The 25,948-nt window shown below is 37.2% G+C and overlaps 1 protein-coding gene across 2 annotated transcripts in view; it reads left to right on the forward strand.

Annotated features, from left to right (window-relative positions):
* LOC116327458 (A disintegrin and metalloproteinase with thrombospondin motifs 14) overlaps positions 1-25,948 on the forward strand; it is a 57,456-nt gene that overhangs the window by 19,014 nt on the left and 12,494 nt on the right. For both annotated transcript variants that reach the window (XM_039616366.1, XM_039616365.1), the window contains 8 exons: positions 280-476; positions 12,089-12,172; positions 16,750-16,906; positions 19,055-19,160; positions 23,549-23,692; positions 23,819-23,951; positions 24,189-24,302; positions 24,508-24,656. In XM_039616366.1, the coding sequence (XP_039472300.1) occupies positions 280-476; positions 12,089-12,172; positions 16,750-16,906; positions 19,055-19,160; positions 23,549-23,692; positions 23,819-23,951; positions 24,189-24,302; positions 24,508-24,656 (1,084 nt within the window). The remainder of the gene's footprint in view (positions 1-279; positions 477-12,088; positions 12,173-16,749; positions 16,907-19,054; positions 19,161-23,548; positions 23,693-23,818; positions 23,952-24,188; positions 24,303-24,507; positions 24,657-25,948) is intronic.

Consider the following 25,948-nt stretch of genomic DNA (forward strand, 5'->3'; position numbering starts at 1 on the left):
AAAATGAATGCCTAATCCTAATCATAACCTAATTGTAACCCTAGCACTAAAACCACATTTTGAGCCTCAAAAATACCTTCAAATTGGTGGGGATGAGCGTTTTGTCCCCGTAAGTGACTGGTGGTCCCCACAAGTTTAGTGCCCTTGCCCCTGTCAGTAAACCCAAAGGACTCCATCTGATTATCGCTTAGAGTCAAAGAAAAGCATTTGCTTTATGTCACTTTGACACCATCTGTTCATTGGCTTTCATTAACTGGTCATCCTTGTCATGTTTTGCAGTGGCAGACATTGGGATTGCAGACCTCCCCAAAGCTCTGGATCTTGTTGAACATAAACTTTCTGAGTCTGAGCGCAAGAGGAGGCATGCGAAGAAAGATGACTTCAACATCGAGGTGCTGCTGGCTGTTGATGACTCGGTGGTCCGTTTCCACGGCAAGGAGCATGTCCAAAATTATGTTCTCACACTCATGAACATAGTAAGTGTTATCATAAAGAATTTTAAGGCTGCAGCATTGACTAATATGCATAGCATTTGGACTGAGAATTCCATAAAATGCGATTCAGATACATATTTATGAATCAAAATACGTATCCATAATTTGTGAAAAGTATAGTTTAATTTTACACTTTAAACTGAGACAAAAGAATGTAATACAATTTACAGTTACAGTTACAATTTTACATTTACAGTTGTAAACAAACAAACAAACTCCACTATACTGTACAATCAGTCCGCTGTCCTGTACAGACCACTGTAGTAAGAAATTTGGCAGATTGTTATTTTAAATCTGTAGTCATTCATAATTCATAGTGTAGATGTTTGGGAACCATGTGCATGCATGGAAGGCGTAGCATGGGAAGAGTAGCAGCAGGATCCCAAATACAGAGGACAAATAAATCAAGAATACTGACTAGTAAAGAGAAGGATTAAATAAGACAGCATGAAAAGGTGGAACTGGCTTGGAGGTAGGTTCCAAAGCAGCTTGCAGGGGCAGAAACACAGATGTTCTGAGCTGATATACCGAGATTGTGTTTAAGCTTGACTTCTTGGCCTGTGCTGGAGAACAGAGTGCCTATGTGTTAGGTCATTTGTAATTAATTTGTAAGGATACTGTTGTTGGCTAGGTCTAGTGCAGTCACTCAGCAGACAAAATAAACAAAAAAAAAATAACATTAAGAACCTTAAAATAAATTATAATTTTGCCATTTTTGTTCAAAAATGATTCCAAAACAGATTTTCTTTAATAAATGCCAAATAGCCATAAAAAGAGACATAGTTGTTAAAAGCATGACAATAGAAATATCAAATTTCCTTAGATTAAATTATGCTAAGTCTGCAATATTTTCCCCTTGTCCTCTTTGATATCAGAACTCACCACACTTCCCCATAACCGCCACTCTCTTGCTGTTCATGGATTACTAATAAGAAAAGAGGAGGGAGGGAGAAACTCTCAGCTCATTCATTATGGGTTCCACCAGCTCCTACCACCATAATCTACTTATTGGGCCCAAATCCCCCAAGTCAGATTTTCACAGGGTGCTGGTTTCACTCTGTAACAGTTACCATTTGGACCCTGCATGGTGGTCTGATTAGCTGCGCTAGACCAATTAGAAAGTTGACTGGGAACTGTATAGGGCAGTCATGGAAACCAGCGCCAGACGTCCACTCATACTGCCAAGCTCTGCTTACATGGAATGATGTGTTTATTTAATTAGGATATTATATTCACATTCTGTTCCCAAATGTCTTCTTCAGAATGAAATGTTTGACTTTTAATGACCTTAGGTGATTATACTGTGAAGTGGCTGCAAATGCACTCTGTAATTCCCTCTGTAATGATGTCTAGATGGTGTCTAGTACTCTCTGATTAGCACTTAAGGGTATTTCACATCGCAGAGAGGAGTAGTGAAATTGAGGAAGTCCTTAAAGCTAAAATTGACTGAACTTTAAACTGAAATCAAGTCAAGGTCTTAAATGTAGTATCCATATACTCCACCTCCCACTGAGCAAAACTTGATGAGAGAAATGTGCAAGAAAACAGCAGTTTAAACAAACGAAGGTCAAAACTCTTTGGTTCCAATGGTAAGCCACAAGCTTGCTGTGTCTGAAAGAGCTCACTAAAATCCCTCTGAATCCCTGGTCCATGGCTGCAGAATGTGTAGTACCACCTGGAGAAACTCTCCCTAAGGGATTGATTACTGGACATCCTGTCTGCACAAAGCCAAGTTTGACTGCTGAGGTGCCTGCTACACAATGGCCAGGTTGTTTAACCATGAACCAGGTTTTGTCCATGTTGATGTGATGCTATACACAAGCCAGGGACACCTAGTGCATTTAACCAACAGCTGCTACTCTCATTTTTGGCCATAAGTCCTGCTTCAGTCTTCTTTGTGCTCCTCATGGCTTTGTAATTATCCCCATGGCAGAAAAAAAACCTTTTGCATAGATATGAGTAAAAAAATATAAATAAATGAAAACCAGCTTTGGTGTTTACAAATGTCGTAACTTCATGCCTGTACTTTAATAAGTCCTCAGTTTGATCTCCTATACACACATATACAGTACAATATATAGGTCAGTACAGACCAGTCTCAGTTCTGTTGTAATGAATCCAAGAGAATTTGGGGTCATTCAGGGGTTCTTTACTGCGTTTATTGACCTGTATGCACTTCTGTGAATAGAATATTTGCTTAAATTCTTGGGTGTAACCCTGTGTCCCTGAACAAATTTGGACTTGGAGGATATCCTTTCTGTGTTGACAGAGCTTTTGTTGTGCATGGCCATAATTTTTACCTGGTCAAAGCTTACTGACACACACTTGTTGGGGTTTTTTTTCTTAGCAAAGGAGTGGCACTCTGTTGTTCTGTTTGCAGTATCCGGAAAGTGGAAAGTTCTGCCTGTAGTGTGGACATCAGTGTTCATGGTAATTAAGACACTCTAAAGCTGAATGTAGAAAGGAAAATTCTCCATAAAAAACCACAAACAAACAAAAGAACACAAAAAACACTGCTTTGGCAGTGAAAGCTTTTGTCAGTTCTTTTTCATCTAATTGCTTCCTACGTTTCCTGTTCATCCTGTGTTGGGTAGCTGGTTCTTGTAGCTGTCTATGCTCATATACTGTTCTATTTTAGAGGGTTTTGTCACAACAGTGGATCTGCTGTTGCATCAGTTAAATCGTTGGACTTCACCTCAGGGCTCTTGCAAGCTTCAGTGTCCAGTGAAACCAATCATTGATGACCTTTTGTAGATTAGTGCTGTATGACATTAGGAGGTAGGAACAGGGTAAGGCATTGTTAGTAAAATGGCAAATGGACTGCAAATTATATGACATTTTTCTTATTAAGAAAATAAAGAATTAATACAATTCTCATTCATTTGTTAGTCACCTTTAATTTGACAATATCTTTAAAATTTTGGGTTTCAATGTATTTTAGCTACTATACTGATTGCACAATTTTAGGCATATTTGAAGAAAAGCATCCAGAAACAAACTCACGGAACTGATAAGATGTTACTGTATGGTGATGTGGGCAATGGAAAAAGCTGAAATTCATTTTTAGAGAGTAAAGGCCAAATGGAGAAGTAAAAATTGTCCTTATATTTCTGCCAAAGGCTCACATGTGCTTTTGAAGATAAATTAAATGAGTTGTGGTGGTCAAGTTGAAGCTACAAATATTTCACTTGGAATAAAAAGACTTTCCCAGAAACCCAATTTCTTCCTGGAAATGTTAAGCTACAGCTTGTTTTTATCTTGGGTTAACAAATAAAATAAATTAAATGCTTAAGGACATCTTACAGTATCTTCAATACATTGTGGATTGGATTACTCTGCATTTTAAAGTATGATGTACTACAGTGCATTACGCCTTTTTTAGGTCCTTGTCCACCATTGAGCAGGACTCCACTCCACCAATCATTTATTAAAAGTATAAATTTGCAACAAGTTTCTTGAACTTGTTCATGTGAAGTTTGCATGTTTTTTGCATTTATCTGGGTACTTCCTCCAGAATCTCTCATAATGTTTCTAAATTGATTCTACATTGGATGTACACTGGATATAGGTCTGAATGTGAGTATTTGTCTGTATGTGTTAGCCCTATGATAGGCTGGCAGCCTTCCCAATCTTTTGTTCCGTGTCAGCTGGAATCTGCTTGTTAAATGATGACGGATCAACACTGCTTCCCAGTGCGAGCTCCAACTGATACAATGCATTACAACAAGTTAAGGCTGTGGCTTTTTAACGTGTTGTAATGCATTGTGTCTGGTGTTATTTAATATAAATAACCCTCTAAAATAATCAGTGGTCATTGCTGGCCTTTTTATTTGCACTATTTTTAAGCTCTTTAAAGCTTTTTAAAACCTTATGTAACTACAATCATGGCCTCATGGTTTGCCAGAGACCAAATATCTCAGTGCTTCAGAAAAGAATCACTGTGAACTAAGTAAGAGTCAGTGTGGCCATAGGGTCAGGAATAGGATTGGATAGCATAGGATCAGGTGATCTATTGACTGAAGTTCGGTCCTTTTTCAAAGTCTGTTCTCTGCCACATGATTGCATTTGTCTCTGACCCTCAGAACTGTACGTACTCATTTTTTAGGTATTCCTCAGTCATCTTTTAAATAGAAACTAACAAGCTAACTTCCTGCTAACTTCTAACTCTCCTAAACTTCATAAATTCTCTTTTTTCACAGATGCCTAAATGTCAAACTTTATTGTAAACCCTGGGAGAGCAGCCACACTGAACATTTTCTTGGAGATGAAAGAATTTGAGCCGTTTTTAACTCTCAGTGATGCCGCAGTGTTTGTTTGAGTTTGGGAACCAAAGAAGAATCTGGACCCAGAAATGCCTAATGACGTCAGACCTAAGAGGTGGATAGCTCTAGACTCTCCATGACCCTGAACTGGATAAGCTAAAAAAGTACATGGGTTGAACTGTTCCAGACCATGTGAAGTATTACAAAGGAAAGGCGTTTCAATGCTTCCTTTATTACCTTCTTTACGATACACAGGCCCATCCTTTATAAAGGTAAAGCAAATAATTCCACCCCATAATCCACTGTGACGCACTATTCATGCCAAAACTTGTAGATATATTTGGGAACTTCAATGACAGGCTGTTAAATCCACTGCTGAACTAGTATTATTATTATGCTGCGGTGATAAAATCTGCTTCTCATGAAGTTGTGTTATGGGAAGAAGTCAACAACGCCATATCTAGAAAAGTATACATAAATCTCTCTCAATTAATTCAGTTTGCATTAGTTATTTCCAGATGGAAGTAAAAAAACAAACAACTTTTATCAGGTATCTGTACTTTATTTTACTTTTAAACTTTTATTTTACTTTTCTGACAAATTTTTACTTCCTAAAATTTAACACAGATGTAGTATTTACTTCTTATGTTTTCTTAATAAGCAATTTTTTAGCTTTAAAAGTACTGGTGTTAATGAGTTGTGGTCACGCTACTTTAGCTTCTATAGTTAATGCAACAGAAGAGCAGCAAGCACAAAAGCAGTGAAGTGGAAGGTAATCTCAAATGCAACATTTCTAATAGCTCGACAAATATCAGCAAATAGACAAAGTGTTTCTGTGCAGTTTGTCACACAATGTGTCTGTTAGCTAACAGCTAACAGCTGTACAGCTGCTGTATTGTTAAGGAAGAGGAAAGAACTCAGAGATAGAGAAAAATGTAAAAAAAAAAGTCAGGAAGGACACAAGTATAAGAAGAGAGATTATTTTTAAAGGTAAGGACTTCTCAGTCATTTGATAAACTGGACATTTTAAAGCTTACATGCAATCTCCTCATTCAGTTGTATATGAAGTTAGGTTTTTTTTAAAAATATTGTGAATTAACCTGCACAACCAATTGAAATATAAACATTTTCAGTTATGCAAAGGTTGCATAAACAACCTGAAAGCAACACTGGTTAGTTTGCAGTACTGTGAAGTTTACAGTGGTGCATTGTTTTGGACTGGTGGAGCAGCTGTGATGTTCATGGTCAATGTTAGAGGAGCAGACATGGTAAATGGTAAATGGTAAATGGCCTGTATCAAATTAAATTTAAGCCGATGATGTGGATTAGATTCAATCACTTAATTCCACCTTTTTACTAGTTTTATATTGTCCAGGTATTGGAAATCAGCTACTGTATTAAAGCCTATTGTAACATCTGCTTACATCTGGTTGAATTCAGTTGGCTGAAGAGCAACAGCACAGATGAGCTCATCTGTGCTGTTACCCAACTACTACGTTGGCAACGACATAGACATATTTTTTTAAATTCCTTTTGTGTTTCTATGCATTCTACATAACAGGTGTTCAAGCTGATCATTACAATTTGAGTTTAAGTTAAAATGTTTGCATTTCCTTGTATTTATATTATTTCATTATGATATTAATATGACATAAAGTTCAATTTGCTTATTCAATTTTACTTGAATAAACAAGGTGAATCAGTACTTCAACACACACAAGTACAAATCTGTACTTCTACTTATCCGATGAATGTGTGTACTTTTGCCACCTCTTGTTGTGTCCATTGCTGTATTGCCAGGCTTTAGAGTTATCATATATAAAAGCAAAAGATAGACTGGGTTAATATGAGCAGGCAGGATGACAAACTAATGACATTATCACAAGCATTTCATTTTACTGTATAGACTATATTTCTTCCAATTTAAAATTACAGCCTTGGTAATGAATTGGTATTTTTCATGGTTCTGTTTGCACATGCTCTTTTTTTTGTGCATGACTTGCATTAAACAACACAGTGAAAACATGCTGGACGAGCTAGCTTGTCCATCTCTGTGACACTGTCTTTTCAACACAGTAGACCCACATCAATAACGTATCCATTCACATTTTTAAGGAGCGTGGTATAAGTGGATTCTCTGCATGCCACACTTCTTTATAAATTCTGTTTTGCACCTTTCCTTGACCTCGTCGCATTTTCTATTCAGGTCAAGGAATAATGATTAAGAAAAGTTGTTGGGAGGTAACTTGTTTTGGTTTATTGGACTACAGCAGAGATGGGTAGATGGGGGACAGGTGAGGTGGGTGTGGCAGACTAGTAACTTAGAAGAGAATGGAAGTCTGAGGACATCTGGTGGGGGGATGGGGAGATACAGTGAAGCATGGACAGTAAACAGGGCTCAGAGTAAATCACTGATCAAGCCAAGGAATACTTTCAGCTTTTAACTTTTAGTAAACCTATTAGACTATTTTGTATTCATGTTTTGGTACTTTTGAAACAAATAAGATGTTCTTTAATTTAGTTGCTCTAGATCAGGAATGTTAAACTCAATTTGCATTATGGGCCACATACGGTCCACCTTGATCTCACTAGGGATTTATGCTTCAGTAGGATTTCTATGCCATAGCTACGTCTTAACCGCAAACCTCTAAAACCCTACAACATAACCTATGGCGTAACCTGACATGACACAACATGCTGTGGGAGCGCAGCGCGCAACTATTGTGATTGGCCTGGTTAGCATCCTTTTCATCGTTTTCATCGTAGTTTTTGAAAATATCATGACAGAACAACAACCATTGTCTCAGTATAAGGATTAATATTTATCGCATTAATAAAAGATCTCACAAATTCCTGGAGGGAGTTTGTAGTAATTATCCGAAAGGATCTGAAAATTTGTATAAAGAAGAAGAAGAAGATTGTTCCTGTTTGTTTGCCCTTTAAAATTACTGACCACAATAACGAGTGGCCCCAGCATTTTTTTTGTTTCTATCATGGCTAACACCACTGGTTCACACCAGAGCATGACCACACGGTAGTTAACACTAATGTTCCCTCTAATTTTTAATGTGTCTGAGCGAACACACAAACTCCCTGAGCGGTCCCTTGGACCACTGTGAGCGACATCAGACGTGTGCACTGTGGTCACGCCAGCATCTAATCCATCCATTTTACATGGTTTATTAAAATAATCAAATTACAGTATTAACATTTATGTTAGACTACTTTTAATTAAATGCTTTAGCCCAGTTACAATGAAAATGTAAAGAAATCTAGTCATTGCCCTGTGCAGTATGTTAACACTATCATACTCATTATACAAGTCAGAGCTTTATATATATGTATATCTATCTATCTATCTATCTATCTATCTATCTATCTATCTATCTATCTATCTATCTATCTATCTATCTATCTATCTATCTATATGTGTGTGTGTGTGTGTATCTATATATATATATAGATACACACACATATATATATACATATATATAAAGCTCTGACTTGTATTATGAGTATGAGTCTGTGGTCTGGGAGAGAGTCTGTAACTCTCTGTCTGCAAAATACAGTATATAATGACCAATGTTGGGCAATTAATTATATAGTTACTTCTTCAAAAAAGTAACTCAGTTTGGCAAACAACAAAGTTTTTGCAGTTATTTTTTTTTTTTTTTTTAAATGCAGCCAGTGCGTTTTTAAACAAGCATTTCAAACTATTTACAGAACAATCAGCTGTTCTGCATTAAATTTGATGCCACACAAATTATTTGTGCCACTCCAAAAAATCATTTCTGTCCACTATGAGATAAAGGAGAACAACAGCCTGATACCTGCAGGCCTGACAACAGCAGATGGATCACTCCTGTAACACCTGTGACATTCAGCAGCCGCCTCATTGTTCTGACACACCAACAAAACTATTGACTACACTACACACTAACTACACAAGATTTGCGCTAAACGTCTCAAATCTCTCACATCTCAGAACACCGCCGTCACTCCTAAAACTTCCCCCCGTTTCTTAACAACTAGATGCCACGTTGCCATATCATTTTTTGATTGGTCGACGTGGTACATTTTTCGACCAATAGGAAAGGCTGGGGGGGTCTTGGTTTTGTTTTTGCTCACAGGCGGAGAGTGCTTTCGAGCGTTTTCCTTATAAAACGCCGTTTTTACCGTTTCTTCCCGCTGTAAATATAAACAACGACAGTATTCAGGAAGAAAACCAAACATTGCAGATATTTTTATCATAACTCTGGTTTTACGTGGCCTATCAACACAAAATCAAAATTGATATAAAGTCCACACTTTTTCCGTCAGTTGTTCCGTCTGTCCTGCTCACATCTCCAATGGTTGTACACGTTGTCATTAACTTTGCTTCCCTCCACATCAGTCACACCGCTTTGCTAACTAAAACACCGGTGTCGGCACATAAGGACGCTGTCATAGCCTGTCAATGACGTTGATTGGCTGCGTATATACGAATGTGAATCGCATTATTGGCTGGACTATAGGATAAGGTGGCATCGTTCTAATCCCATACAGGAGCAGCCAGTCACTTACTGACTAACACTGCAAAACAGAATTGTTGAAGTTTTAATTTTAATTTCAATTCAGATTAGTTTTTTTTGTGCGCAACGCAGATTTTCTGTGCGCAGAGACCATGCCAGCAGTGCGCAATTGCGCACGTGCGCAGCTTAGAGGGAACATTGGTTAACACCTTTCTGTCAGTGTAAACAAGTTTAACCACACATTTAATGCCTGAGATATCTTAATAATCGAAAAAGTGTAATTTTAACAGTACGTCTCAGTTTTTCTACAAGAAATACTGCTGTATTAACTGAAAGAAATTTATGAGCATGACTCTTTGGGTTCAAATTATAAGAATTACATCTATAAATACAGAAAAAGTTTGGGTAGCTCACTGCCCACTCTGTGTAATTATAAAACAAAAAGTTCTATTAATTGATAGAAAATCTGAAATTTCTATAGTAGTGAAAAAAGGTATTTCATTGCTCATCTATTAGTACACTGACGTAGTATGAATGGTAATTCTGGATGTCTTCATTAGGAAAAGCTATAAAACTGTTAAAAAAAATACAGTTACATTTTCCAAAGCTTTCAAATGGGTCAGATTGGATTTTTTTGCTTTATGAAAATGAAGACACGTATTGTTAAGTTCTTAAGCTTTATATCATCAGCCTAGCTGTTGGAGATCATGTTAAACCTTGAATTGCCAGTTGACACTTTAAACAAACAGTTGATAAAAACAAAAGAGAAAATAGTCTCATTCAAGCCCACTCAGCGCCTTGATTCTCAAGTACAAATGACACCATCAGGGGCTATACTTAGACTCAGTGTTATTACAGTGGTGTGACAACCACATACTGCACTCATATAATTACTATTAGTGGCTTGCAGCAAGGCAGTTAAAGCGTGGCACTGTTGACAGAAAAACAAATGAGAATTTGTCAGATATTGTTCACTCTGACTATTTTGGAATATTTGCTTTGTAACTACCTCTTGTTGATTAATAAAGCTATACTAAGTGTAGAGCTGTCACGGGCTAAACAAAGAGGGACTTAACAACAGCAACAGGATATAAATTGGTAATTGCTCTGAAAGCCATATGAAAACAGTGGCAGGATGGTTAGAGACAGATGAATGAAAAAAAAGTTCAACTAAGTCGTGTAGGGAGACGGGAAGTTGATGCGTTTTCATCTTTTCAATACAGTTTTTCAAATAATCTCACAGACCTTTTCAGAGAAGTCGCATATAAAACATTTAGAATCAATGCTTGGAAGAAAAAGGTTTGTACCTCCCAAAGAAGAGAGCCTACTTCGAGAAGGAAACCAAAATATATCTTTAGATACTCTTCTTCAACAGTTTCATAACGTAGCAATTTAGAATATTATAACTCGTATTAGTGGTGATTACTGAATTTACTTCTTACGATATCCTCTCATTTTGCACTGAGAAAATAGATGCGCATTTTGTGATTTTGGTCAAATTGGTTCAAAGTTTAAGGAGTATGAGAGCGCTTATTCTCAGGAAAATCTTGCGTGAGGGAAGTGAAGCTACGTTATGCAAGCTTGTAACATAAAATACCAAATTTAATATGAGCCTGTGTCAACCACATGCTTTAAAAATCCAGTTTTAGAAAGATTTTTCCCTGAAGTCACATGGAGAAATATGAAGCCAAATGGCTTATTTTTTTATTGCAATTCAAAACTTAAATGAATGATGTATGAAAAAATAAATATCCAACCCCTTGTTTTCCTCTGAACTTAATTTATCCACCACAAAGCAAAGCAGATGATTGACTTTATGAGGCCCGGAATGAGTGCTGACATGTAGCGACCATTTGATGAAAATAAAACACACTCGAGTGGAAATTGGACTCGGGTTTGAATGGGATCCTAGCTTGGTCCTGGGTTATGCATCTACATACCACAGCATTCTTACGAAGCCAAATAGCAGTCCACATATTTCTGGGTCAGGCTCCTTTGCCATTGCATAACAGCACTAGTTTCACTAAATAGTTGCCAGTCTTAATAACATATTTCATCATGATTCCAAGATTGTCGTAAGAGATTAAAAAATGGTTGGAGGACTCGCTGCTGGGCCCTGCACCTCAGACATAAAAAGGAGAAATGGTTGGATCAAGAGTTTTAGTACAGTTCAGTGGTTTAAAACAACTGTTTTCTTCCTGGTTTGTAAGATTTTAGATGAAGCAGGATGATTTCAAGGGAAGTTTTTAACTTAATATTGTTTTACTGATTAAACTTTATTATTTCCTAAAGGATTACTACAAACATTAATCTTCTCCTAAATGTTTTCTTAGCAGCCTGGAAAGGAGCAGCAGCAGCAGTTGTGGAGGCTGTTTCTATCAAAGTTATATTGTTTACCTGGCTTTAATTAAACTCAGCGGAAAGCATCCGTTTATGCATTTAAATAGTGTCACTTCACTTCCTTTCTTGACAGGTGAGGACTCTGATTTGCATACTTAGAGCAGCCATAATTAAGTAATTAGTAATGCAGAGCAATGAAGTTTCCCTTGGAAACTCCTGAAGCTAGAGAGAAAACTCTGCTATCGTTCTGTAATGGTCAGTCAAAGGTCCTTTTCACACAACTTTTAGCTTTTAGACTCGAGTGTAATTTTATTCCTGCAGACTGTTTTTGTATTAAAGTTCTGGCTTAAAAACCACCATGTTCATGATTGTATTATTGGCTTTTGGGTGTTCAACTTGATATCACAAGCTACTTTCATCAAAAGCAATCTATGCCCTTTGTCATTCAGATCACTGACACATGCTGTTAATTTCCTTTCAGGTTGATGAAATCTACCATGATGAATCTTTGGGGACGAACATCAACATTGTCCTTGTCCGCATGATAATGGTGGGGTACCGGCAGGTGAGCCATTCCACACAATTTGTGTCTGTGCAAGCAGCATTTCAAATGAGCTTTTAAGGTTTTTTTTACCGCAGGGCTGGTGTAAAAGGCATATTCTCATCGTCTGAGCTGTCTGTGAATACACCTGTGATTTCAGCCTTTATAATACTGCCTACAGGAAGCAAGATTTTTAACTGTGTTCAATTTTATTTGGAATAAAAACAAGAAGGGCTGAACTCACCGCTATGACTCAAGAGAAAATGGGAGAAAGGCAGCAAACCCTTTTACAATTTTCAGTGAAAAAAACACGTTTTACTGAATGCAGGCTCAAGTATTGTTATGGCCTGAAACTGTATTCAGTAGCACTCGACCTTATACCCAAAACTGGGAGGTAGAAGAGCGGGTGCTAAGAGAAGTTAATCCACTGATGTCTAAAATATCAGTCCTTTGTACAGATATGAGAGCGGTGTTATCTTTCTAAGTCCAAGCAGTGAGGTGAATAAGGATTTTTCCCATAATGTCAAACAAATAATTAAAATCTGAGTCAGGTGGTGCGTTCACAGTAGAGGCACCAAAGTAACAAGCTAACTTTAAGATGATATGGAAAGCTGAGTTTCATGCTTTGTGGCTTGGTTTCTACTTGGAAAAAGAGTTGTTTTGGGCCATTACTGCATATTCAACACAATAAAAAATTGACATGCGTAAAGTATAGGTTTGTCAAGAAGATATCATTTATCAGGATAAAAGAAAACACCACTACATGTAGCACAGCTTCCTTATTTTACACTAATTTTTTAATTTTTTTTTGTGCACACTACAAAAAACCAAAAGAAGACAAAAACCCCAAAACAAAACAGGTTTTTAGTGCAGAGTATTCTAACAATAAACTGGTTAAAACTAGAATGGTACTAAGCAAGTGGATCCTTCCCCAAAGCCAGTGCCTTTATGCTGCAGTTTAAAAGAAAGGATCTGTTTGGTATCATATGATCTGATTTCTCTGAATAAGCTGATACTTCAACCAAGGAGAGAGGTAGAGCTTATAAAAATTTCTCTTTTTCTGTTTTAGATGGTGCGTTTGAAACTACCCGGTTATATTTTGTAAAGCTTAGTGGATAGATGAAGCATGGGGAAAAGAAGAACCCGTTACATTTCAGTGCAAATCCAAATTATTTAAAATTATTTTCTTGAAAACCGTTGAATAGAGCAAGGCCATGGTTGAAATAAGCTCTGAGTGCTCTTCTACTTTCTAGTACCTGTTAACTTGCTTATTAACTTATTTATAGCGACCGTGAATCTCTCCCAGCAAAAATGATTGGTAATTCTGATTGAGTTCATAATTTAAGTGAAGTTAAATGATGAAACTAACATAAAAAGAGAGAGTTCATAGCTTTACTGCTCCACTAAACCGACTTGAAGTTTAGAATTGAATAATAGATTATACCTTATGTGGTCCCAGAAGGAAAGTTCTTTTCATCAGATATAAATATTTTTTAAATCCAAGCTGTTTCTCTTCAACTTTCCTTCAGGAGAGAAAAGAAGAAACCAGTTTGAGAAAAACAATCTTCTCAAGTATTTGAGTGACAGGAGAATCACAGGAAGAGCATTGAAGATAAAAAACAGTTGAGATTTATATACGGATTCATTTATAAACTAAGCAAAGTTTTGTTTTGGAGCTTACTGTTGCTTTTTTGTTTCTTCTAGCTAACAAGTTCTTAGGCAATAAAGACGTACAGTGAGAAAAAGAGAAAAATACATGTTTAAGATCATAAATTGGGGTCAGGCTGAGATGAAAGAAAGGCTGTTTCTCAGATGCTGAATTTAACAAGTGTATGAAAATAGCCGATGTGATATTAGCATTTAATTGAGCTCAGCTGTCTGGTTAAAATAGATGTTTTTTGTATTTCTTTTGGGCAATACTGAACTGATCGCCTGATTATAAGAAAAGGTAACCGTAAGAAGCCCCCACTAAAACATTAAAGTTGATGCAAAAACATATTAAAGCCCAGTGCCAGCACATGCCATACATATTTAATAAATAGTGAGGGAATAAATGAGTACATATTATATTAACGTGATTGATGAAAAAAAGCGACAAATGAATATTGTACAATAGCTCAGTCACTTTCACTTTTGCTCAAGCTTTCTTTAGTGTAATGAATGATTTAAATGTACTTGTACCATGTGGTAAATACTCATGTAACATATTAATAACATAGAATAAACAAGCAAAAACAAAAGCAAACTGGTCAGTGCTAGCTGGTCAAATGATCTTCAGTTTATAGAGTTGTACATCAGTATGGGTTTGTGTTTCTGTTCACCTCTTGCCACTTAATGCCAGTCTTGGCATATTTGCTCGTTATCAGCTGAACACATTATAATGAGGCATGAAATACCGTATATTATACACGTGGGGGCAGATGCTAGTGAGTCATTAGCTTTACGCACGTATCCATCTGTCCACAAGTGTCATTTTATCTACATGTCTGACTGATGCTGCTTGGAAACTGGGCATTTTTATTCGGCTTCTGTCTGTTTGTCAGAGCAGAGAGATGCTGTTTACCTAGCACCAATTAGATGAGCTCCAACATGCTCTGTGTGTCACCAGCCCTGCTTGCAGCACCCACTCGGAAAATAAAGACAAATGTTTGGCCACTTCCTCCTGGGTGCCTTCATTTCTCCTGGCCTCACGTTGTGTGTGTCAGTGTGTGTAATAGTAGTAGGGTTATCAGTCTCCAGAGTAGTTCATCCAGAGCTGAGTCTTATTGGGAAATTTTCTGTATGTTTATGACACGAAATACAAACCACAATGCATTTATACTCCTTTACAAAAAACCCCAAAACAAAACACTGGGGACATTGGCAAAAAAACCAAAAACAGTGTTTTAGTACTTTGTTGGGCCAGCTTGGGCTGTCAGATCAGCCTCATTGGAGGGAAGGAACACCAAAGCCATCATTTGATGTTCTTATGATAATAATGGAGAAAACTGTTCAGTCAAGATTTTTATTCGGGTTATATTTGTTGGCCAACAAACGCAGGAACATATGATTCACAATATTTTTTTTAAATGATCTAACCAGTGAGTGACCTCTCATGCCACATGGATGTGGGCAGTTTGACTCACAATAGAAAGGAGCCAGATGAGCTCATACTAGGGTTATCTAAATATATTGATAGCATTTTTGACACGATGGTGTCAAGAAAGACAAATAAAACTACAACAATAGTAACATCAGTGGCAACACTATTTTTAAATTGTCTAAACAACTGAAAAAATACAGTAACATAATAATTTGTTACATTACTGTCTGTCTGTTTGTGACTGCTGGTAGAAGTAGCAGGATGAATTATAAAATGTACAGAGCTGTACTCTCTGCTCAGATTCAGCCAAACGCTGCAAACTCATCAAGTAGCGCAAATGGCTAATGATTCAAAGCATACTGCAAAAGCAACTGAAGAGTTTCTGAAGGTAAAGAAAGTGATAGTCTTCAATAGTCAAGTCAATCTGCCCGATCTCAACCCAACAGAGCATGCTTTTCTAAATGCAGTGAATGCAGAGAGACCCACAAACAAGCAGCAACTGAAGTTGGCAGCAGTAAAGGGACTAGACTTCAGGCAGTGATTGGCTACAAAGGTCTTGTTGAAGGTCTTTGGTCACATATTGATTGTTTGATGTACAATTCATGCTGGTGGTGTGCAAGGCAAAAATACTAAAATTGTGTTTTGGTTCGTTTAAAGGTATATAGGTCTTTTTAAAGGTATATAGTTTTTTTTAGGTTGTCTAGAATAGTGCTGTGTTTCTAGTGACATATTTCATGACCTATCAAATAGAGTTGGTGGTATAGCCTGCTACTATTTCTGTCTAGTTGCTGGTAGACTTTTCTCAGCTACTGATCTCTTGAAATTTCTCATAAGTTGTTCAGTGTTGCAGACTCAGCTACTTCAGCTGCTAGTGAGCAGACGGGCTGTGTACCTGCCTGTGTGCTTGTGCTGTCTCAAGTTGTAGTTCTCAACTAGAGAAGGTGATGACAGCCCTGTTGGTATCACTACTCGTGCACATGAAATAATCTGATAGTACTTTTAGCAATGATTATTGTGATAACCATAGCTCAAACCAGTGAAATACCTCATATTGCACAACAGAGCCAATCTGTTCAGCTCACTGTAGTGGCTAAAAGTTTAGTAGTTTTCTCCTGAACGTCACCTTCAGAGATTATAACACTACACCATTAAAATCTCTGCTGGACATGAACGTTGCAAGTTACAAACCTAGCAGTTGTTTCATAATCACTGGCAATTTAGCAAAAAGTTAAACTAATACCTGTAATCCTAAGGTTCCCATGTTTTTCTAACAAACATGGGAAGCTGGGAACCCTTTTTGTCCTCAAATGCACAAAAAATATAACTTATTTTCAGCTATTTTCTTTGACAGTTTTTCAAATGACAGTACATCTACTGCACTGATGTAAAGGTATAAGGGTGATGAGTCTACTTTCGCCTTAGAATGAATGGAGTCTTGTTAAGGCGAACGGCAGGGTTACCCTCCTATTTCTTTTTACAGTCTGATAAAGTTTTTTTCTTGGTCCTCTTCATTCTGCAGTCTATAAGCCTGATCGAGCGTGGCAACCCATCTCGCAGCCTGGAGCAGGTGTGCCGATGGGCCAACACGCAGCAGCGCCGCGACCCTGACCATGCCGAGTACCACGATCACGCCATCTTCCTCACAAGGCAAGATTTTGGTCCCGCAGGTATGCAAGGTACTGTATTTTTCTCGATCGAGGCCTGTGCAGACTGAGTGCTGATATCTGCTTCCATTCACAAAGGGGTTGGCTTCAAGTCTTGCCCAGGTAAGGTCGATGGAAATATAAAAGTGGGGGCTGCAGCTGAGGTCCTGAACCCAATTCCGGAAATGGCAACCTCATGAGAAAATAACTGCTGAGTTGTTTCCAAAACCTTGCTGACTTGACATTGACGCCACCCTGGAAAAATGAAAAATTGAGATATTGAAGAAGGTTTTTGGCATGTAGAGAAAAAACAGAAATGTTTGTTAGTTTGCCAGTTATATAAACTAATTGTTCTTTTTTTACTCAGTCACTGTTGGAAAGTTCAGTTTGAACTTTTCTGTACTTTCAGTAGATTATTGTCAGTCCAAATATTACTCTACATGTATGCAGTCATTTTGCAGCAAATTTGTGCTATACATGTTGTTCTCCTAGTTTTATGCCTCACCATGTGTTTCTTCTTTTCAGTCCTTCAAAACAAAATTTGAAGTGAACAACCAAACCTGCAGAAAACACTGAGTCCCGAATGAACAAAGCTTTGTGCTTGCATGCACTCAATATCTTGCATTGACCTGTGTATATTTTTAACTTTTATAGAGCACGTGTCATGTTTCGAGGACAGCCTGGGGCTACCTGGTTTGCTTGTCACACCTCTAGGTGTTACCATAGCTGCAGTTGTGTTGTGTTCATAACAAACCTAGTTTCTATGATACCTTGAGCTAGGCTGGGCTGAACCCTGTGCTGCATCTCAGGGTCACGAGCAGACCTCACACATTCTTGTCAAAGTTTAGCGGTGAGATGGTAGATTTTGTGTCCAAACAAGTAATGGGCTGTTGGGTAAATAGAGTAAGTTAATGGAGCAAAAGGAGATGCAGAAAGTTGTCTTAAATGGTGTCATTAGGTGATATTGAGTTTGCCACATTTTAAAAATGTTACTGATTAAATCCTCTGAAAGTGTTTTTGATCTGGTCTCCTTGGCACCAAAAGATTTAACATGATGTTCCCAAGATGTTCAGTGTTTGAGTTTATCAACCACATGACAGACACCACCTCTCTCCTCAATCTTCACATCAACCACAGAGAAACACTTTTTTTTTTATTACTGTAGTAATTGCTGCACCTTTTTGCTTCAGTGTGCATAGCTCCAAATGGCCTTTCATGGGAATGCGATCGGCATTCTCCTGAATTCCTTTTATCTGCCTTTCAGATAAAGGATCATGCTCCACATCTGCTTTCATGTTTTGCAACTTCACTTTCAGCATTAATATGTCCATTTTGTTTTCATTTATGAATAGAGCCTTTAGTCATTCTCTTCATAAAGGCATCGTCATCATGCTGTAGCTAAAGCTCACTCTGCTGTGACTGAAATAACCCACTGCAGACATTCAAATAACTTGACATGTACACATGGCTTTATCACCAGCTGTCTGTCTGCTGCATTTTCTGCTTTTTTACCTGCATGCCAAAAAACAGTCTTCTGATGGTCAGAAAGCATGGAAATTATCTGAAAGCTGCGGCAAAAAAGAAGGCCAGAATGGGCGTGCTTCTGATCCAAGCTGATTCGCACTAAGCTGAATTGCTGCACACCTCTTGATCGAGTTATGTTTAATGTCTGTGCTTTGCTTAAAGTTTGTCGTCCTCGTGAGCTGTGTGAAATGTTGTGGTACCAACCTGGTGTCTGCTGGGTAATAATGATGGCAGGCTTCTGAAGCTGCTTTGGGAGTTTCTTTATGTTTGATATGCAAGCTGTGTACAGCTACTGCTGCTATTGAGGGATTTGCTAGAAGTATTTTACCTCTGTTCGTTCACCTTAAATGAATGAAAGTGCCACTGTGTGAATGTAGCCTACTCTGTCTGATACATCACAATGTAAACACACAGATATGCGGGGCTTTTTTTCATTGAAAGAAGCTGAGCAATCACCATCACTCTCTTTATAACTCACACACACACACTCAAGAGCCAGTGTGACAGCCAGCTGCTCACCAAGAAGAGATTAAAACCTTCACAATGAACGCAATTACTCCATATTTAGAAATCATTTTTCACTTTGTTGCACTGCATGAGAATGTCACCACTTTCATTCTTGATTATCAGGGCTGTGTGGTCTTTTGTGTCGCTCAGGGTATGCTCCAGTGACAGGGATGTGCCACCCACTGAGGAGCTGCACTCTGAACCATGAGGATGGCTTCTCCTCTGCCTTTGTGGTTGCTCATGAAACCGGCCATGTGTGAGTAATGGCATCATGATGAATGCCCAGCAGGGCCACTCACAAGATCTTTCTGTGTGCATTTAAGTTGATAGTTTTTGTGTGATTGTAGTTTGTGAACATAAACAGCGATCTGTTGTTGTGAAAAAGCATTTCATCTGATCTCCAGCTGCGTTTTACACATAGATATGAAAGCAGTATTTTAAACATTATGCTTTCTGTGCCTTTGTGTGTAGACACAAAACATGAGAATAGGGAGAATTAATTGTTTGTGCTTAAAGTAACCTGTGGTTAAGCAGTATATACTTTAACCATTATGCTATCTATACATCTACTCCTGCTGTCAAGGTCAATGGTTGCTAAGGTAGCAACAGGCTAAAAGTTACTGTAGCAACAGGCTGAATGTATTCAATAAATGTGTGGCGCTGCTTATTAACAGTTATAGTGCTATACAAAAGTCTTTAGTAACCCCTCATAATATGTTGGAGGGAAAATGAAAAATAGGTGCACTGAAACACGTGAAAAAACATAGAAAGTTAGTACAGCTTTAATAAGCTTTAAGATTAGTATGTGGCATTACCACCTTTATTGTTCAAAACAGACTGTCTTAGACAAACTCTTGTAATAACACAGTGAATAATTTTTTTTCTGTGTTCATAATTTCATAAATTTTAGATAGAGACTCCCCAACACCAAAGATTGAAATGCCAAACCATGACAGAGCCTCCACTGTCTTTTACAGATGGTACTTGACACTCACTCCTGAGTGTCTAAAGGTGTCCTTATGACATCATCACTGCGTGAACCAATGAGATTGTCACACCACATTTTGGAATGGGGATATTTATATTTTTTTAACTTAATATTTGAGTGTTTCTTAGTTTTAGACTAGTTGGTTAGTCTAGCAGATGGACTGACTGATGCAGACTCTGTCAAAGAACTCTTAAAAATCTCCCGAAACCCTCTACACAGCTGATTCAGTCTCATCAACCGACAGGATATGCAGGTCTCTGCATGCAACAACACATGACAAGAAAGCTCAGGATGAAAGTCGTCTTTGCTTTTTCATAACCTACCCATTAGAAAACATGTTAAAACCGAGCAATATATACATCATATGTTTTACACTAATAGTGTTTGATATTAAAATGTGATTATTTTACTCAGTTATTCATCATGACTCAGGATGTCAAGTTGTTTTCAAAAGAAATTCAAAAAATTTAGATGAGAATGGTTTGAATATATTTTGCCTGTTTCTCTTATCAAAAATGATTGATTGAAGTTTTACATTCTGCTTCAGTAAGTGGTTGAGGCGTGAGGCATGAGCCTATAAATGCAGAACTATTCTCCAACAGACATAGTCAGAGGTAGTTGGATTGGTATCATGGCACCCTGCAGAGTTTTTAATTGCACCAGTTAATTGCAGGTGCAATTACTGTTGCTTTGCAAAATAACAGCTGTAGAAAGTGAAATCCACTTGATTTCTTTCTTTTTTCTTTTCTTTTTTTTTGTATTTTCCTGCCAGAAGCAGTCAGATCTGTGCATTTCGTCTGAAATACATTTATTTTTTGCCTATGGGGCATGGATTTATTACACACGGCAAAGCCTTTTATCAGATATGTTTAAAAACAACATCTTGTTCTGAGTCCAAGTTTGCCTCTTTTTTAGTTTGACCTCAGTTAGTTTTTAAATAATGAAATAGACTTGTGATTTTACAGCATCATTGTTTTTCTGCGATTCAAACACCTGCTGACCTCACAGCAGTCATCATGGGATAAGATTACATCTAATCATCTGCGACCTGTTTGTGTCTTCATGGCTGTGTGGGCTTATTTGTGGCCTCCTCGATCCAAACACATGAGAGCTAGCTGAAATGAAAGCTACACATTTCCAGTAGGTGTGAATATGAGTTTGTGCTCTGTGATAGACTGGCAACCTCTCCATTATGTTCTCTTCCTTTTGACCAGTGCACACAGGGACGAGCTTTAGCTTTTTGTGACTCTTTAATAAAGCAATAGAAGTTAAATGAAAGAATATATTATATATCAAAATATTGTTGTCACTGACAGCAGTAATATTGCCATGATATATTATTAGGTATTATTTTCAAACCCCTTAAAGGCAGTATTTCAGTTAATTGTTGGGAGCAAGACACCTGATGTATTCGTAATTAACAGCTGAAGAACAGCAGTTTTGTCCACTTGTCTTAAATTACGTGTGGATATCCTGCTGTGATGCTGCATGTTCAGTGTTTGAATAACTCATGAAAAAGAAGAAAAGAAGGTAATTATTTTGTTGGCATTCAAATACAGTGTCCACAAAGCTTCACCAACTTGATAGTTCAATTTAGAGCTCACCTCCCTTGTTAATCAAGCTTCTGTACTTTCATACTGGAGGTTGGTGTTCCTGGAGTGCAGCTTTAATGAGGCTTGCAATTACTCTATATCAAATAAACAACAGTAAAATTTGTTAACATTTAAAAAACACAGCTTCCATAAAAATGTCTAAGGGAATCATAAGTCACTCGCTGATAACCACCTGCACATGCGCTCTCCTCTAATCTCACTTGTCCAGCATTTAGCCTGCTAAGATTGCGCGTTGACCGTGCCTGTTTTTGTAAAGCATTATCTGCCTGGTTTCTATCAGTTAAGCCACTAACTTATCTCTCAAAGAAATATTTCAACATTTTAGGAAATTGTTTTTCTTTGTTGCATAATGTTAAAAGACAACATTTTGATTGTTTTTATGATAAATTTTAATCTGCCACTGGCAGCCATCCCCCATAACTTTATACAATAATCAAAGCGTATAAACAATATGGCTGTTTTATAGTTTCCAGGCAGCAGAGCTTCTAGGAGATTATTGGTTAGAGATTCTGGTGCAATAAAATAGCAAAGTGACATTTTTACACTTGTATGATTTAACTCTTACATACTGTTCACATTTTAATTCTTCACAGTATTGTCCCAGTCAGCTTTGCACTGGGTCAAGAATTCTCTCATAAAAAGTGAACTGCAGATCTATTTAGACGTATAAATATTCCATCTGACATTAATAAACAGATGATTAATAAATTCATTTACAGTAGGGAGAGCATATGTTTTTGATTTTACAGCATTTGTTTTAGTTGGAAAAACATCTACTATCACACAATATCATGTTCTGTTTTACCCAAAACATGAAAACATAAAATAACCCTAACTATAACCTCTATGGGGACCTATGCAGTAGTTGCGGGAATACAGACAGTGCCTGTGACAGTGTCAAGGTTCCCCTTGAAGTATTCCACCAAACAAAATAAAACATCAAAAATCACAGGAAAAAAAAGAAAAAAAAACCCAAACAGAGACAGAGACAACACAGTATCGAGATTTCCTAAAACCACAATTGTTCTTAAGCAGACACACAGTGATAGATCTAAAATCCATCTGAATGGATACAGTACATGTCAAATTTAACCTATAATATTGTAAATTCACAAAAACTTGTATAACTTGTATGTTATGACATTTTTAATATTTTCATTTTAGGCAAAGTCATCAGTTTTTAGGATAAATGAGTAAGATGTTTTTAATGCTATCAAATGTCAACAGTATGTAACGGTTTAATAAGTACTGTAGCATTAGTGTGATAGTAGTGACCCAGTAATGTGTGTGTAGGCCGATTTTCTTTTCTACCTTTGGAAAAGAGCCTGTTGCTCCTGCCATTCTCCATGCAAATCTATATTGGCTGTCTGCTACCTGTACCTTCATGATTAGCATATAGACAGGTGATTTCAGATTTTATTCCATGAAAAGAATAATTAAAGAGTACTTGAAGTTATTTTTTAAATGGTTTAATTTGTAGACATTAATGTTTTATAAATTGATGTTTCTGTGTTTGTTCTTCATCTATACCGACAGCTGTTATCCGAACTACAGTAGAATAGAATAGAATAGAATAGAATAGAATAGAATAGAATAGAATAATCCTTTAATTGTCCCACAAGGGGAAATTTGGTTGTAACAGCAGCCAGAAAGACACATATAGAAACAAACAGTACACAGGACACAGAACAGAAACATACACAATTTTTTCTTACATATTTACAATGGACAATGGTTACTATAAACTGCTATGAACTGCTTCAAATGTCACACGTGTATTGCTGGGGACCCTGCTGTGACTTAAATAGAATCAAACAAGCTTGTAATTTTGAAAAAGAATTAAAAGTAAATAGCTGACAGTTTCCAAATTTCGATCAGTGTTCAGAAAGTGCAGAGGTGCAGTACACAACTCTGCTTACTCCTACGCAATCCTGTTGTATTCGTAGTGCATAACAACAGACAGAATTCAGAAAATATCTTTTGCTGTGACTTTGTCACTTACCATGCTCACAATCTATGCTCTTCTGTACTTTTGCCCTTCAGGTTGGGTATGGAGCATGATGGCCAAGGGAATCGTTGTGCTGATGAGACCAGCATGGGTAGCATCATGGCACCACTTGTCCAAGCAGCTTTTCACCGCTATCACTGGTCACGTTGCAGCAAGCAGGAGCTCAACAGATACATCCAGTATGTTTGCTCTTTGCACAGCTGTTGTGTAAATTAATTTGTTCCTTCTCTTTTCATATGTGGTCTGCTCCTGACCTTGCATTGCATATAACATTTATGTCCTTATTATTCTTATTGCTTCCTCAGCTCTTATGACTGCTTGCTCGATGATCCCTTTGAACATAAGTGGCCCAAGCTTCCTGAGCTCCCTGGAATAAATTATTCAATGGATGAACAGTGCCGCTTTGATTTTGGTGTTGGTTATAAAATGTGCACTGCTGTAAGTAACCTTTGTGGCCCCAAGATATATAGATTTATTCATTTGAATTATTTATTTATTCCACCATATAATAACCACATAATTAAAATAATTAGAATATTCAACAATTTTTTAATCAGTATTTTTTTATTCTGCTGAGGAGTAAGGTCTGGTTTTTAGCAGGGAAAAACTATGTTTGCTTATCTATGTTTCCAAAAAGAATAAGTGCTCAGATTTGCTGTTTAATTGCTCATTTAGTTTCGAACCTACGACCCCTGCAAGCAGCTGTGGTGCAGCCACCCTGACAACCAGTACTTTTGTAAAACTAAAAAAGGTCCTCCAGTGGATGGAACAGAGTGTGCACCGGGAAAGGTAGGAAATGTCTCTGAATCATCTATAATTTTATTTTTTTCTTTACAATAATTGCTAAGTGGAACTGTCTAAAAATAGGAAGCAGAAATAGAGTTTCTGAGCAATATTTTCAGAGAAGCCAAATGTCATTAGTTTGGACTTTCTGACCTTTTTTTTCTTCTTCCTTTCCCCCTGTCTCTCATTTTTAATGGACACTGATTTTCAGTGGTGCTTCAAGGGTCATTGCATCTGGCGAACCAGCCAGGAGCCTCAGGGCCATGATGGAAGTTGGAGTTCCTGGTCAAAGTTTGGCTCTTGCTCCAGAACATGTGGAGGTGGAATTCGCTCCCGCAGCAGACAGTGCAACAATCCTCCGTGAGTGCTACAGCAACAAGGAAGCTGAATCTATGTCGCAAAACTAGAAAAAAAACAGAAAATAAAACAGCTATACAGATAGTGAAAAAATAGTATTTGATCACACAGTATCAGTATTTATCTAAAAGATGTTAATGTACTATATAAGTGTGAGTGAAGAGCTTTTAATCCAGTCCTGGGTTTGTTAAGCTTGACTTAGATTGGTTTCATTGATTTATTTATAAAACTATAAAAACCTCATACTGCATTTATACTATTAATGAAGAGAAAGTTCAAAGTGAGGTGTTATGATGGTGTAACAGAATTAAATGTGATTTCATTGTATTTTAACAGTGTAACTTTAACAACAACAGCTGTTTACAGGAAAGAAGAAAAAATTATAATGTAAGTAATTTTAAGTAGTACAGAAGTTAAGTAGTGCATAACCTTTACAGGAAAGGAGACACAAAAGATAATGTAAATGATTTTAAGGAGGATGTAAGTAATTTTAACTAGAGTAAAAAACTTTGCCACAATAATTATGATTGCAACCTCTGGTTGAATCTCTAATACTACGCATTGTTTGTTGAAGTTAAATTTTGAAGTGTCAGCTTTCACATTCTGGCCATTACCGTTTTAGGATTTTCTTTGTTTGTTTGTTTGCTTGTTTTTAATCAGAAACAAAGAAAGGAATTACACATACTTAATGCTAATGCAGTATCAGCTTGTCAAAGACAAGGCAGCCAAACCCTAAAACAGGCTCTCGTGCCCTATTTTATTGTATATTTTATTCAAATTGGACCAGGACTTACAGAATGAACAAAGCTTGAACGCAACATGTTATATTAAAAAAATCTAACTTTCAGTACATCAAACTAGTATTTGCTGAGACCATAGAGTATGTCTAACACACAGTGGCAGTCACTGCCACCTTATTTCTTTTTGCAGCCAGAGCTCTTTGCCCCCAGCTGGTCATTAGAAATAATGTATTTACTCATTACCCAATAGAAACACTGATAGTTTACAACATTTAATGCTTTCTTTGATAATTATCGCACACACAAATCCCTGACCATCATTTTTTCCAGCCGAGGTTAGCCGACATAACCAGTGACTGCATTCCATTTAGGTTTTCATTTTACTGAGATCTCAGAATCAGAATCAGAATCATTATTGTCATTAAAGCAATGAAACTTTTAACAGTGAAATTGAGGTGCAATTTTCTCAGTGGGCAAATTTGATCTGATCTGCAATGTGTTCTAATTTTAGGAACATAAGATTTAAGTGTGCAGATTCTTTTCTTGATGTTCTTT

This window comes from Oreochromis aureus, linkage group 8 (genome assembly GCF_013358895.1).
Source record: "Oreochromis aureus strain Israel breed Guangdong linkage group 8, ZZ_aureus, whole genome shotgun sequence".
NCBI classification, from domain to species: Eukaryota; Metazoa; Chordata; class Actinopteri; order Cichliformes; family Cichlidae; genus Oreochromis; species Oreochromis aureus.